General features: G+C 33.8%; 1 protein-coding gene across 1 annotated transcript; it reads right to left on the bottom strand.

Annotated features, from left to right (window-relative positions):
- Window positions 1–1,083: 1,083 nt before the first annotated feature.
- On the bottom strand, window positions 1,084–7,845 carry LOC112038101 (nuclear pore complex protein NUP58). Its single transcript, XM_024070927.2, has 6 exons — window positions 7,320–7,845; window positions 6,804–6,918; window positions 4,699–5,172; window positions 3,362–3,899; window positions 1,945–1,985; window positions 1,084–1,656 (listed from the first exon to the last, which is right to left on the bottom strand). Exons 1-6 carry the CDS (start codon window positions 7,649–7,651, stop codon window positions 1,618–1,620), a joined length of 1,539 nt encoding a protein of 512 aa, XP_023926695.1. The 5' UTR covers window positions 7,652–7,845; the 3' UTR covers window positions 1,084–1,617.
- Window positions 7,846–14,839: the final 6,994 nt, after the last annotated feature.

The following is a 14,839-nucleotide window of genomic DNA, read 5'->3' as shown; positions in this document are numbered from 1 at the left end:
ATATTTGGCCTCCTATACATATTTGGGTTTTTCATTTTGTTTAAAAACATTTGGGCCTTTCTTTGCTAAATATGATCCGGGCTTTACATTTCATGTTTTCATTTTTCATTTTATCATTAGATTAAGTAACTATTATTAAACTAATTACTAATTAGATATATAATTAAACTTAATCTAATTAAACTATAAAAACAAAACAAAAAAAACCCTATAACCCACATGTTCTCACCCTCACTCTCAGCCTCCACTCCAATCCCTCTCAGCTCTCACAGTCTCCTCTCATAGCCTCCACTCCAATCCCTCTCACAGCCTCCACTCCACGCCGACTTCCACGCAAATCTACCTCTGCGCTACCTTCACATCTCTGCCACCGCCTTCACACGTCAACCTCCACATGAATCTACCTTTGCCGCTGCCTCGATCTACCTCTGCCGCCGCCTCCAGACGAATTGGCCTCTGTCGCCACCTCCACACGCCGGCCTCTCCACGCCGGCTTGATCTTTTCATTCTCAGTTTCTCACAATGACATTTCTCGATTACCCTCTCTCTTTTTTGTATTTTGGGTTTTGTTTAATACTGAATCAATGCTATTTTCTGTGAATTTGTGATTGTGATTTTTTTTTTTTAAATAGGATTTTGAGTTGTTATTTTCTTATTGAAAAAATCGATAACCCCATGTGATATTGAGTTGTTTTTTTCTTTTTGTAACTGTGAATCTGTGATGTTAACTGAAACCGAAAACCAACTAAAACCGAAATACAACCAAAACCAATCGATTTCCAATTATTTCGGTCAGTTTCGGTCGTGAATTTCACAAACCGAAAATTTCGGTTTCGGTTGGCCAAAACTAAAAAAACCAACCGAACCAAACCGATTACACCCCTAGTCAGTATTTTTCCATTGAAATAAATACTTCCATATTATTCTGAGAAACCCTATTTCAACCGGAGCACCGCCCACAATTGAACTTACTAAACCATCTGACCACGATTTATACAAGCAAGCAACAGTGGCTAAAGCATATATCTTTTAATTCTGGGATTCAGACCAATTGTGTACCATCTGTTCTATCACTCCAAAACATTTAATCAAAAAAATAACATATAATAACAAAAAAAATATGAAATACACAAGTTGTGAGTGTTGAATACATGTCAAATAGAGGTTCTATCAACTGAAACTGTTTGAAGTACATGATTAGCATTGACAGGACTCATCCAGCAAAGTCAAAGCAAGATAACAGATGAATAGTTTATTCGACACATTCTAATATCTCAACAAATGAACTACATCTTTTTCATGGGAGTCCACATCCAGACATTTTATCTAATATTGTACCCTACAATGTTACAGTAACATGGATCTCCCAGCATCTCACTGACAATATCAGAAACACAAGGGATTAGCACAGCATTGGGATGTCATGATACAGAAGCATTCAATATGCAATCCTCAATTGAGTGAGAAATCTTTGTAGAAACACAAACTCCACAGCATAATAAACCGCATTTACGAAAAGTGGAGAGCAAAGATAAGGCTTCTGAACATAAAAATATGCTAATATCTTCAGAAATACAAGAGGTTTCCTCCAGATTTCATAACCCAAAGCCACTGTGGCTACCGTCGATTAGTTCGAGATTTTGTCTTTGATGATTTCTGCAAAAGACAATAGATAGATGGAAAAAAAATAGTTATATACAGATGCATACCATGTAACTTGTAAGGAAATCATATAAAAGTAAAGCTGTTGATGAATGGAAGGAGCTCTGCAGCAAAGATAATTGTGTTTAGTACTCTTCTTGCCGCGTTGAATGATCAATTTATACCAACCAAAAAGAAAAATGGTAATTTTATTAAGGACTAGTGTTCCTATGGTTCTTTAAGCAAGAAGTACAAGATCGAATAAACTTGTACACAAAGTCAAAAGTGAGAAAATCTGCTCACCGTTGCAGCCCCAAAGCTAGCCCCAGAGCCTGTTGCAGCACCTGGGAAGTAGGAAAATTTATTAAGCAAATAAAATTACATATTATTAAAAAAAATAAAAAAATAAAAAAATGTAAATGCACAAGTTCAAATCACTAACAAAATTAAAGTTATGATCTGTAAATTAGTTGCAAATCATCAAGATTTATCTTCCTTTTTTCTGGTAATCCAACATAAATTGAGTTCAACAAGTACCATCAAAGGCTGATATTGTGATGAAAATGTTATAGTATGATTCAGAACTACATTTAATGAGACCCATATTTTTCATAGAATATTATAATATAATTTAATCAATTTCCATATTATTATTATGCTAAATATTCTAATCTGATTACATACTGGGAAAATATGGATTCAGAATTTGATCTATTCAATAAAATAAAGACAGAATAATCAGAAATAATATGGACTTTTTTTCTTCTTTAAACTAAACTTTCTATCACTACAATAACCCACTATCAGGGGCTGTTCAAACTTTGAAGCTCCAAGCAACAACCAAGCTGAGCCAAACTGGCTGTCCACAGAGGCTCCAACAAAGATAGTGACAGTGGTCTCTACCAAAATCTTCAAAACCAACGAGGTTAGTGTGGTGATCAGCAGAAGGTTTTAAATACCACCTAAAACGATTGACCCTTCCCATTTTCACATAAAATCCCCACCCCCGGGTTTCTTCTCACCCCTCTCCAACACTGTTGCACCTTTGCCCCACTCAGATTGGCCTTGTGGCCACCAATTATAAAGCCCTACTCTAGCCAAATTGCTCAACCCCGCCTCAATATACCATGCCACACTGCCAACAACCCAAGCCTGATCCCATGTAATGAGCTGTCAAGACAAACCTCCACATGCAGCCACCAATCAAAACCAACCACCACCAAAATATACATCCCCACTGCCAACTATGTAAATATGCCCCCCCCCCTCCCCCCCCCCCCCCCACCCCTCTTTTCCCCCAACAGAAACCACTACCCAAAGTGTCACTTTCCAAACCACTGCACAGTTTGGCAGTTTAGGAAACTGATGAGATCAGTGTGCTGAGAAAATATCTCTAAAATCCTACTACAACTACAGATGAACAACCCTAAGTTTCATCATTCTCTAAGTCCCAGGTCAAAAGTTACAGCTTCAAATGCTCAACTATAATTGAGTATTTATGGGAGCATTCAATATGTCACAAAGGGGATCATATTATAAAGTAAGCCAAGCCCATATACAAAAATGATTGGAGTCACAAAATTGTAGAGAACAAGAAAAAAAAAAATGAGCAAGCAAAATTATAAAAATAAATAAGAACATAATGTCACAAGCTCTAAGCCCAAAACTAAATTTACAGTGTGACCATTCTTTTGTAGAACTAAAAAAGGAAGGAGGATACCTGAAGCAAATGGTGTTGAAAATAGTGAACCTCCGGGAGGAGTAGCTGAACCAAAGGATGGAACAGCAGTCCCAAACAATGAGGGAGTTGAAGCAGACCCAAATAAAGAAGCTGATGAGGATCCAAAAAGTGATGTCTGTGGTGTAGCACCAGATGATCCAAATAGAGAGGATACCGGAGCAGAAGTGCTTGGTGTTGCAAACAGAGAAGATGGCACAGAGGAAGGGGCAGAAGCAGGTGTACCAAAAAGTGACAACCCACTCCCAGAAGAAGCAAATGTTGTGGCTGCAGATGTCTGTTGTGCAGTTGATGATACCCCCTGAGTCCCTGAGCTTGAAAGCAACCCTGCAACTTGTGTCGATGGTTGTGACTTTGCAGGCAAATTCAAAGTTGGATGTACCCTTTTAGCAGCAGCTTCTTGTCTTGCTGTTTCACGCCGATCAGCCTCAAGGAATGGATCATTCCCATCCCCTCGGCGGCGCTGGTCAGCAAGATAAGCTGCTTTCATGGATTCAATGTACTGATGAATACTCTCCACCTAAGGAACACATTTTAATGCATCTGCTATTAATCATAAGAAATATCAGGAAACAGCATACCAAACCATTTTGAGTGTGATCAACTCCAATTACATAAAGCATCGCACTAGGTAACGAATTTTTTTATAGATTATATAAATGAGTCATAATGTACTTTTTGGCATTTGCTTTGGTTCTAGGAAACCCCAATTGCTTTCAAGTCAACCACTAATGCATACTCATAAATGAAGGCACCTAACCAGCCTCTATTTCTAAAAATACTCTGGATAAATAAAGGGAAATGTTCCAGCATTATGGACTTTTTTTTTCAACTCAACTCAAGTCAAAAGAGCTTTTATCCCAAAAGGCAGACTGGCAAAAAGAAATCTTTTTCTTCTTTTAAAAAATTTACAAAATCTTGTCAGAAGACAAATATGGAGAGAAAATGAAGGGTTAGTTCATCATCTATATGTTATACAAACAAAGCCAAAAAAGATACATGTTAGAATTATGGTTAAAGGATTAAATTCACCATGGTATCAGAGCAGGGGATCTTGAGTTCAATCCCTATCTCCACTCTAACCTCCCATTCAAAATGTTAAAAATCCCACATGTTGGGCCCCACTTATTAAGGGGGAGTTTAGGCCCACATGTGAAAGGGCATGTTAGAATTATGACTAATGATTGAATTCAACATTTACTAACAACTTAAACTTTTGGGACAATCAGCAATTATCAATACATATTATAACTGACAATATTTCACCAGATAATTAACAGCAATAATGCTTGTTGAACACAAAAAATTTGTTATTTTACCTTAGCAGCCACATGAACAAAAAAGTCATGCACATTTGACATGACTTTTGGAAGAGATAGTAACAAGGAGGATCGAAAATTGGAAGAGTTTCTATCAGAATCTAAGAGAAGAAGCTGCTCTAACTCTTCAACCCACTGGCGGCACTCACCAAGATACTTCTCAAATCTAGAAACTGTCTGCTGTAAAAAAGGAGATGGTTTTCTTGGAACCCCACTGTAGAAATCAAAAACTGGCACTATAGAGTTTGCTGCTGTTTGACTACTTGAACCAGATGGTCCTGTTGGTCCTGGAGCTTGAGATGGTACAGTGGCATTTGAAGCACCTCCAGAATTTGGATGAAGGAACCTTGGGCGTAGCATCATGAAAGAACGAACAGCAACCTCCGTGTTCCTTAACATATCTTTCACAACAGACATCAGCTCCTGCAGCAGAGCTTTCTGTCGTTCCATGGCAGTACTAATTCCCCCCAGCTCCTGACAAATAACATAAAAGATATCCATTTTCATGCAATATACTCACCAGATAACAAGCACATAAAACACTGCAGTAGACTCAGAAGAAAGGTCTTAACGATAAGATTTTCATAATAGTATAATATAAAAAGGAGTTTCTTTTCTTAAAATCTTTTTTCAACTGATTTCATTGTCACTTTTGCTATAGATAAATTGAATTAAAAATCTTTGTGTGAAACTTAACAAGACTGAGGTATGTGTGTTATATTACCAAAGCACCTAAAACTCTCCTCTCATAACAAACTTGAAGACTTGGTTATAAGCTTCCACTTGTTGAACTTCAATGTCTTACATGGTAGCATGGAAAGTCACTCCTGCTAAGGCCACATTTGCTTGCCTGCAATGAGCAGAATGGGAATAAATTTCCTATTGCAGCTGTTTTCCTTCCAAGGTTCCAATGAACATTATGGTGTTTTCATGCGATCAAAAACCCATTATACTTCCATTTCCATGTTTGCATCACTCAAGGAATGAGCCTGGCTTCCACCCTATAGCTCCCACCACCACTTTGATGCAGCCATGGGACTACTAATTGTTACTACTTCACAAATTTGCCCACTCAAGATTTATTTTATGGGTTCACATGTGACGTTCAATTTTGTGGTTTGAAATTTCTAGATATGTGTCTTAGTGTAAAATAAGGTTTTTGTTGGGCTTTTTATTTTTATTAATTATGGTCAATTTTGTAGTCAGGAGCAAATCTATAACTTCTATGATTCCTGCAAATTAAGGGTATTTTGGTAGTTTAATTGAATCTAGAATTTTCTAGGGGATCCTAAGTATCTTATATTTTATTAGGTTTTTAGTTTATTAGTCAAGCTAGAAGTCCTAATACTTCTAGTACAAGAAAATGTCCTTATCTTGTGCTCGATGCACTCAAAGAATCAATGGAGCTGATTAATATAAATATTGGGCCTTTGTTTGCACTTTCCTCCCTTTCTCTTCTCTCTTTTTTTCTTCTTTTTATTTTTTTAATTTATTTTTTTAATTTTTGGTGTTGTTCACGTGTGCTGTTCATTCAGCCCCTAAACTCCATAAAATTCTATCATTTTCCTCCTTTACAACCTCAAATCAAGCCCTTTCTTTTACCTATCAAAACCCTAAAACCCCACATACTTTCTTCTATCACATAGCCATCAAATAACTCATCAAACCACCTTGCAATTCTTTACACAAGCCCATAAACCTTTCTTCAACCAAATTAATGGGAATGAGATCTACAAACCCATACCCTAAACATGGTAATTGTTGTATTGGAATCCCCTAACATTTTTTCCCCATAACCTAGATTTCCTAAGCAATCACACTTAGGTAGGAGAAAGCAATCACACCCCAAAGCCTAAAATATGTTGCAGGAATTTTATTGAATTCCATCTCTTTGTCTATATTATTCTCTTATCAAATTTATTCACTATGTAAAAAATCTTTATATAGGCTATAGCAAAACCCTTTGCTAGAAAAACTATGACTCCTAATAACAAAGAATTGTTAGACAATACACATATATAGACAACATAGAAAATATTCAAACCTATCAGTCCTAATTCAATGAAGAGAGAAGAAAAGAAATTTGATAAAATTGAAGAGTAAACCTGAACAATATGGCTTGCATCAAGTTCAAACCCTTCATTGGAAACCGAAGAATCATAAAGACGATTACATTGATCTAGCCTCTGGCTCTCATCTCTGTACCCCAATATCCGCTCCCTATCCACAAAAAATACTTTAGCAACTCAAAAAGCTCATACAACAATTATCATGTCAAAACTCAATCCACAACAATATATTACAAAAAGATAATAAGAACTATAAGTAAAAGCCAAAATTAATGCCACATTTAGTTAATGAAAAAAAAAAAAAAGGACCCTAAGCTCCTTTTAATAATTGACATTATCGTAGTACCAAAAAAAAAAAAAATCAAGAACTTGAATTTTTAAGGTTTCTCTATTTAGAAACCCAAGAGACTTTAACAAGTGGGAAAAAGAAAAGACTCAATTTTGCATTGTTTCTGTTAATTTTTCCCATATTCTCTCGGCAACCAAACAGAAAACACAGCCAGCAAAAAAGAAAAATCAAGATATAGGAAATAAGAAAAAAAAAAAACATACTCGATCTGGAGGAGAATTTTCTGGGACTCAGGATGGAGATCCGACCACTTGGTACTATAATTCGCCGGAGTTTTATCGTTAGTGAAGAGAAACAAATGCCGCTGATGTTGCTGCTGCTGCTGTTGCTGCTGTTGTTGTTGCTGCTGCTGCTGTGGTTGAAACAGTTGCTGTTGTTGTTGCTGCTGTTGTGGTTGAAACAGTTGTAGCTGTTGTTGTTGTTGTTGTTGTTGAGGAAAGAATGGACTACTTTGTTGAAAAGACTGAGTTTGAGGTTGAAACAGCGATTGTTGTTGTGGTTGTTGCTGTGGAGTAGAAAACAGTGAAAACGCCATGTTGTGTTTTTGGGTTTTGAACGAGAAAAGTGTTTTCTGGGTTTTGATTTGGGAATTGGGGGATGGAATTGAAAGAAAAAAAAAAAAAATACTAAACCCCCAGTCTTTAAAACCCTAGGTTGAGAGGGAAAGAGGGGAAGTGAAGTGAAAGTGTGAAAGAGAAAGACCCGCCTTTGGGCTTTGGTTATTTGTTTGGGAATTTTTAATTCAGAGCCTCGGAGTTGTGAGCTATTTTATTTTTCGTTATAGGAACTCTTTTATTTGCTGATTAGTCCCCAGGTTTTTTTTTTTTTTTTAAGTTTTGGGCCTCACGGGTTTAGCTAGCTCGAGATTCAATGTGTTGCCGGGCTGAAAAACTTTGGGCTGGCCTGATTCGTTGATCGAACTGTGTATCACAATGGCCCGTATAACAATTTTAGCCCATTTACTCTCTTTCTCTCTTATATCTTAAGGCTACTTGTTTAAAAAATATTTTTAGAAATTTTTTATTGTGATAATTCTGGAAAATCAGTGGGTTGAAAATCTTCGGACTTCGACAATCTTGAGAGTTAAATCCTGTAAAACCAAATTCAATCAGAGAAAAGACCGGTGGAGGCCGGCCTATGGTCCTCCGATGATGAAGTTAGTGGGTTGGAATAGAGAGGAAAAAATTTCTAAGTGTTTATTCTTCTCTTCTCAAAAGAAAAAGTCAGAATCCCTTACCTCTACATAGAGTCGTGTTTATATAGTGTATGGAACGATTATTTGCTCTGATAACCGTTCTTATTGTCGGGGAATTCACCAAAATCGGAGGTAACTTCCATAACTTCCATGAAAGTTACTTTATCCGAACCGGTGCCTTATTACGAGCAATGGAGGTTTTGATTTATAGGTAAGGTTCAAGTCATGAATGCTTGGCTCGTCCGTCCCTAACTTGAGGTGGACGTGCCTTAGCATAAACATGCTTGCCTCGTTCGTCCTTCGGGACGAACAAGGCCTCGTCCGTCCTTATCCAGTTTATGACAGACGAGGTAATTTGGCTGTGCCCATGCTTCTTTCTTTTCCCTGTAGACGAGCCATATGGACAATTTTTAAGGTGGTATTTTATAGCATCATCATATGGTAAAATAAAAAAGGGTAAATTATATTTTACTACCATAAATTATACCTCATATTACATTTTGCACCTCAAAATATAACTCTTATTATACATTGCATCCCAAAATTAAATTTTGCTGTTAACTTTGATAGAAATTCAATGTTTAGGGTGTAAAATATAATCAAGAGTATATTTAGGATGGTAAAATGTAATTATTTTTGTTTTTAAGGAATTGAGAAGAGGGACAAGTAAGTCTTTTCACGTGATACCATATTTTTCTGTCCAAATTAATAGCAAACTTGATGTTGAGATGCAAAGTGTAATAAGAGTCATAATTTATGGTACAAAATGTGATTTCAAAAAGTTTATGGTGTAAAGTATAATTTAAAATATAGTTTAGGGTGTTAAAGTATAATTTCTCCAAAAAAAAAAACCACTACTTTTTTTTATTGCTTTTTATATTTTTCATCAAGTAGTATCAAAATTTTCTTAAAATTGTCTATTAAAATAATGTGGTAATGCACCTGCTAACCAACCGGACTCTTCTTTAAAAATTAAGAAAAAATTTAAAATAATGTGGAATCCTTTTCTTTCCCTTGGATATTGCCCTAGACTAGGACTCTAGGAGGGCCTTGACATAAGAAATATGTCACAACAACTACAAGTGTGGACAACTGCTGGTTTGGGCTTTTGCGAAAAGTTAGAGTTGGGCGCCTGAGTTAGTACTCCTACATAATGGGCCTGAGGTCCTACTCTGCCACTACACATGCATACAAACTTTAAAGCCCAAAATACAAATAATAACAACGTATGATAATAAAAAAAAAATGGGTCAACAACTATTATTCTATGTCATCTCTTCTCTATATATTAAGAGGATTCAAAAAATTAATTATTAATTTTTTTTGTTAAAAATACCCTTAAATTAATTAATCAACAACTTAAAAATAAAGTTAAAATAGCAAATTGGCAAAAGAAAGTTAGTTTTTTTTTTTTTTACCGTAAAAAATATCCCTATCTAAAACTTAAAAATGGCGTTAAAATAATAAATTAACAAAAATAATAAATTCCTACTTCTACGGTGAATTGCCTTCCTACTTATAATAAACTTCTACTTTTACGTTAATTTAAATATCTATTTTTACTCTCTAACTCTCTACAAAATATGATCACTCTTTTGTTAGTTTTAAAACTCCTCTAATCTACAAAACTCACCCACGTTTTGTTTTGGTTTTTTTCTTTTTTTCTTTTTTTGTGATTAGAAAAAGTAGAAATCCCAAATTATAATAAATGTAAATTATTAATCTTTACCTAAAAAATAGAAGAGCCTCTGAGCACGCACTCGTGCTCAGTGGCTAGTTTCAATAATTTCAATTTGCTACTCTTTCTCTGTGGTTACTTAGTAAAGTTTTTTATGGTTAAATAATAGATCTGGAATTCAATCCCGACTACACCAAAAACTGATTGTATTTTAGTCTGATGATAAAGAACTATCATTAGAAGTAGATATCATAAATTAAAACTCTCTTAAAAATAAAAATAAAAAATTACTCCTCTCCCAAAATAATCAGACAATATACCATTCCTTGCTAACGTAATTAGTCAATTTTTAATTGTTGGCGTCTTCTTCTCTTCCAACTTCAACTAATTAACGTGCATGAATAGCATTGCTTTAGTAAAAAATCTAGCCACCTACACCCCCATATAAACGTAATTTTAAGTAAATTAGTATATCATGATTTGAGAATTTTTGGATCTAGCTTTTTTTGTTTTTTTAATCACGTCATTGATGACTCTACATAAATTGGAATGGCAAGACAACACCTACTACTTAATCATAAGATTTATATATATATATATATATATATATAACTTAATCATAAGATCAATGCTAAGGACAAAATTTTACCACCAACTTCGCTGTAACCTAAAGGTTACAACATCAATCAATATCTTTTTATTAGATATAAATTTTGAAAAATCTACCATTAGATTACATTTTCTTTTTATATCTTTCGTGTTTACAAAATTTTAAAAATATTAAAAATCAATAGCCATGCCATCAACCAATTGTTTAAATTACACATTTTTGTAGCGTAAAATTATACATAAAATATAAGTTTATTAATCATATAGTCAATAGCATTCAATTGACACAAAATTTGGCATGTGTATTAAGAGTATAAAGAACATGCAATCTAACGGTTAAATTTTCAGAATATATAGCCAAATTAATTTTTTTAAAGGAAGTTGTAGTCTTAAACTACAATCAAGTTTGTAGCCAAACTTTGACCGCTTGGTGATAAACACAATAATTTTTTTTTTTTTTTTGGTAACATTTAAGTTGATAGATTTTTATTAATTCTTATATTGGCACTCTTTTTGACAAATAATGTATCCAAATCTTTTCGAGTATCAAATTGTTCACTTGAACATATGTAGTCCCTATGCCACACTCACACTGAGATATTATAAAAATGAATCCCTTAGGAGTAACTCGAACATGGGAGTAAAAGGTTTCAAACCTAGAATATCATAGATATCATGAGGTTTTGAAAAATACCACGTCAGCACATTGAGTATAGTTATACTGGCACATTGTCATTGTTAACGTCACTTTATCACTCCCCATATTATTTATTATTAACAATTAACTTGCTACATGCCTAAATCAATAATTGTGAAATTTTTTGTGATTAAAATTATTGTAATTCTTATGCACACACGAAACTCCCGTTTTGTGCAGTGTCTATTTATGGTTCACTTTGATCGCTCAGGATTTGAGGAAGAATATTTTCAGCACAATACCCTGAAAGATCACACAAAAGATTTTCAAATGAATAAAAAGCAATTGAATAATATACATATCTAGGAAATGAAATTACAGAAAGAATGACGGCGTAAGCATGAACGTTGATTAGGAAGCTGGTACGATTCATGTTTTACTATTAAAAAAAAAAAGTCAGTTGTCGTTGTTGTTGTTGTTGTAGTTGTTGTTGTTGTTGTTCTAGAAGTAACTATTTCATATTTAAATTTAAATTTAAATTATTCAATTATTAATTATTAATGTGTTTAATTAATACTTTAGTTTTTTTTTTTAAGGATTGAGTATCTTTTTTAAATAAATCATAGTGGTTCATGATATTTTACATTATTTAAGAGAAAAAAACAACATAGATCTAGTAATATTAATCGTTAAAATTCATTATCCTCAAACAAGGGACTTGGATTTGAATTTCGCATACTTCATAAACTAATTAATGCTTTGACCCAACTAATAAAAAACAGCAACTATAAAACGGATGTCATATATTCAAATATGCGCTATCTATCAAAAAAAATTATATAAATTTAGTTTTAGGACAAAAGTTTCAAAATTTGAGTTTTTCAAAAAGAGAAAATTTAGGTACAACAATATTTTAGGTTCAATGCATTAGGTTAATCGATTAAATTCAAACATTTAATTCCATTAACCTATAATAAATAAATAATGTTATGTTTTTCAATGATTATTAAATTTAAAATAATCAAATATTTGAATTCAATTAAGAAACCTAATCTATTGTACTATACCCCTTTAAAGAGTTGTTTGGCCCTTAAAAATTCTATAAAAAAGTTTTCTTAACCTCAGTGGCCACTAATAAGCTCAAGATGCAGTGAGTTTTAATTAGTTCAACTGGTAAAGTCTCTGACAATTGAATAAGAAATCTGATATTCAATCCCCTTCAATACCAAAAATCGATTGATGTCTTAGTCTATTAATAAAGAAATATAATTAAAAACAAGCGTCATGGATTGAAACATTTTCAAAAACAAAAATATTCGCAAATATTTGTTATTTAACCCTCCAATAGTAAGAGAAAGAAATGTTAATTAGAACTGTGATAGTATTTCTCTACCAAAACAAAAGAAAAACTCCATCACATCTATGATCTACCTCCTCTAAGTCGTCCTTTGATGTCAGTTGCCCAATATTGTCGGTAAAATCCACGTCAGTGAGCACTACAATTAGTCTCTGATTATTCTCCATATTCTTCTTCAATATGTGCGATTCCTAAAAGAAAGGCATGATCGAGACCTCAGTCTACAACCATAATGCTAGGATATTGTTTTCATATACAGAAAAAATAAATAAATAAATTTTGAACAAGTCAGTTCAGAAAACAATATTATACTACCTACCCTCACTTATTTAAGAGGAACCTAGCTAGCCCTCCCAAAGGTCAAATGACTCAAATCCCATCTTATATACCTCTAAGTATTGGCAATATCTCTTGGCTTTTCCATCCCCATGTATACAAGCTGGACGTTAAACGTCTAAACCAGGTCAAATAAGAGACACCCTCTCTAATAAGGTTTTAGAAAATCTGTCTTAATTTATAGCATGGTGGTGGTTATATCCAAGTCTCGACTCACATGGGTTTATGGTATATTCCATCTCTTGCACACTGGAGGCTGGAGCAGAGGCTCAGCCACTGATTGGTGTGCAGGAGGTGGAATACATCATTGAATCATGTTCCGCTTTCCCTCTCAATATATGATGGTTATTTCCATTGAACTGGTAAGTATCAAAATCCTCCCTTGTAAATGAGGAAAATCATCTCTAGTTTATTGTTTACTCTCTTTTCCCACCATTCTTGACCAGAAGAAAATCATTTCTACATTTTTGCCACGACAAAAGTAAATAATAATTAGCAATCGAGAATGGGGGAGCTCTAGTGCCAGGGCTCTAACCAAGTTGAGCTGAGTATTAGAAGTTCAAGATTATTCATTTAATTTTATTTCGAACACAAGCATATCTTAAGTTCATTACCAAACTCTATTACATGCTCAAGTTTTGTTTATTTTCTTATCAAACAAGGTCGAGCTTATTTTCAAGTTACTTCAGCTAATTAGATAAAACAATTGTTGGTTATTAATTTATAATGAACTAGATTGTAACTTGTGCTTATGCGCAGAAACATTTAATAACAGTCATGAGATCGTCTTACCTAAGTAGTAAGGTGGTCATCTTGGCTTTCTCGTAGATCGTATTATGAATGAATCACTTAGCAAATAAATTAAGAAAATTAAAGTGGACATAGAGCTCAAAAGTAAACTATAATTGAAAACTAATTTATATTCAATTTGAATTCTAATTATGCTTTGACTTAATATAATATACTTGATATGTTCACCAACTTTGTATTATTAAAATTTTTACTACAAGTGTGGACTATTTTTGTATTATCAACAAATTTTCAAATAATAATTTTATATCTTATGCACCTAGTTACAAACTTATACAAACCAATCTCGAGTCTATATTGTTGGGTTAAGATAGCTTGATCTCGGTTAATTGATTCAATTACTCAAGTTGATTAATTAGATAAAAATTATATACAAATCGTGGAGGCACCAACAAATCATCAAATAAACTAATATGCTACAGAAAATAAATTAACATAGTAATTTGTTGACAAATAGGGAAAACCTCTCGCATGGCAAAAACTCCATCGGGTGAATTTAAGGTCACCATTTCCAAAAATCCACTAATCAATAATTAAGCGGTTACAAGTATGAGGAATCTAGCTACTACCCTAGCCTATCCCAAAATACCAACCTACAGTTGAACTTTTGCTCCAATATCTAATTGGATTTGATTTTGTAGTAGCCTTCTTTCCTTTGATACACAAATATTCAATCTGTGACTAACTCCTTTACACGAATCCCAGTACGTGACTAACTCTAGCAATTTAAATGATTGTTGTTGGTTGCAAAGTTTTTCACTTCATCAACAATGAAGATCAGGTATGGTGTACAAACATAGTAGCTTCTCACAAAGAAAATTAAACTCTTGATCTTTGTATCCGCATCTGACGGCTCTTAAAAATAAGTCTTATATATGTCTAGGGTTGTGAGAAAAGAAATCTTAAAAAAATATATTAGCTTGGGCCAAATTACAAATTTGTAATTCTGAAATCATAATTCTCGATAAATTGAGCTTGTGTCGAGCTTCCCGTAGTCTCAATAGCAACTATTTGTCGAGCTTTAATAAAACAGCTTTTCTTCACTTGTTTCTTAGATCAATCTTCGTGTCTTTAACACTAACACTTGATATGTTTGAACAA

Source organism: Quercus suber, unplaced genomic scaffold, assembly GCF_002906115.3.
Source record: "Quercus suber isolate HL8 unplaced genomic scaffold, Cork oak 2.0 scaffold_125, whole genome shotgun sequence".
Taxonomy (NCBI): Eukaryota; Viridiplantae; Streptophyta; class Magnoliopsida; order Fagales; family Fagaceae; genus Quercus; species Quercus suber.
Note: the sequence above shows the minus strand (reverse complement) of the source record. Positions and strands in the feature narration are given on the sequence as shown.

Excerpts from the sequence above, each read along its gene's own strand:
- LOC112038101 (XM_024070927.2), bottom strand. The coding sequence starts at position 7,651 with ATGGCGTTTTCACTGTTTTCTACTCCACAGCAACAACCACAACAACAA. Across the intron at positions 1,986-3,361 it reads TTCAACACCATTTGCTTCAG|GTGCTGCAACAGGCTCTGGG; the intron begins GTATCCTCCTTC and ends CCTACTTCCCAG. Across the intron at positions 1,657-1,944 it reads CTAGCTTTGGGGCTGCAACG|AAATCATCAAAGACAAAATC; the intron begins GTGAGCAGATTT and ends TGTCTTTTGCAG.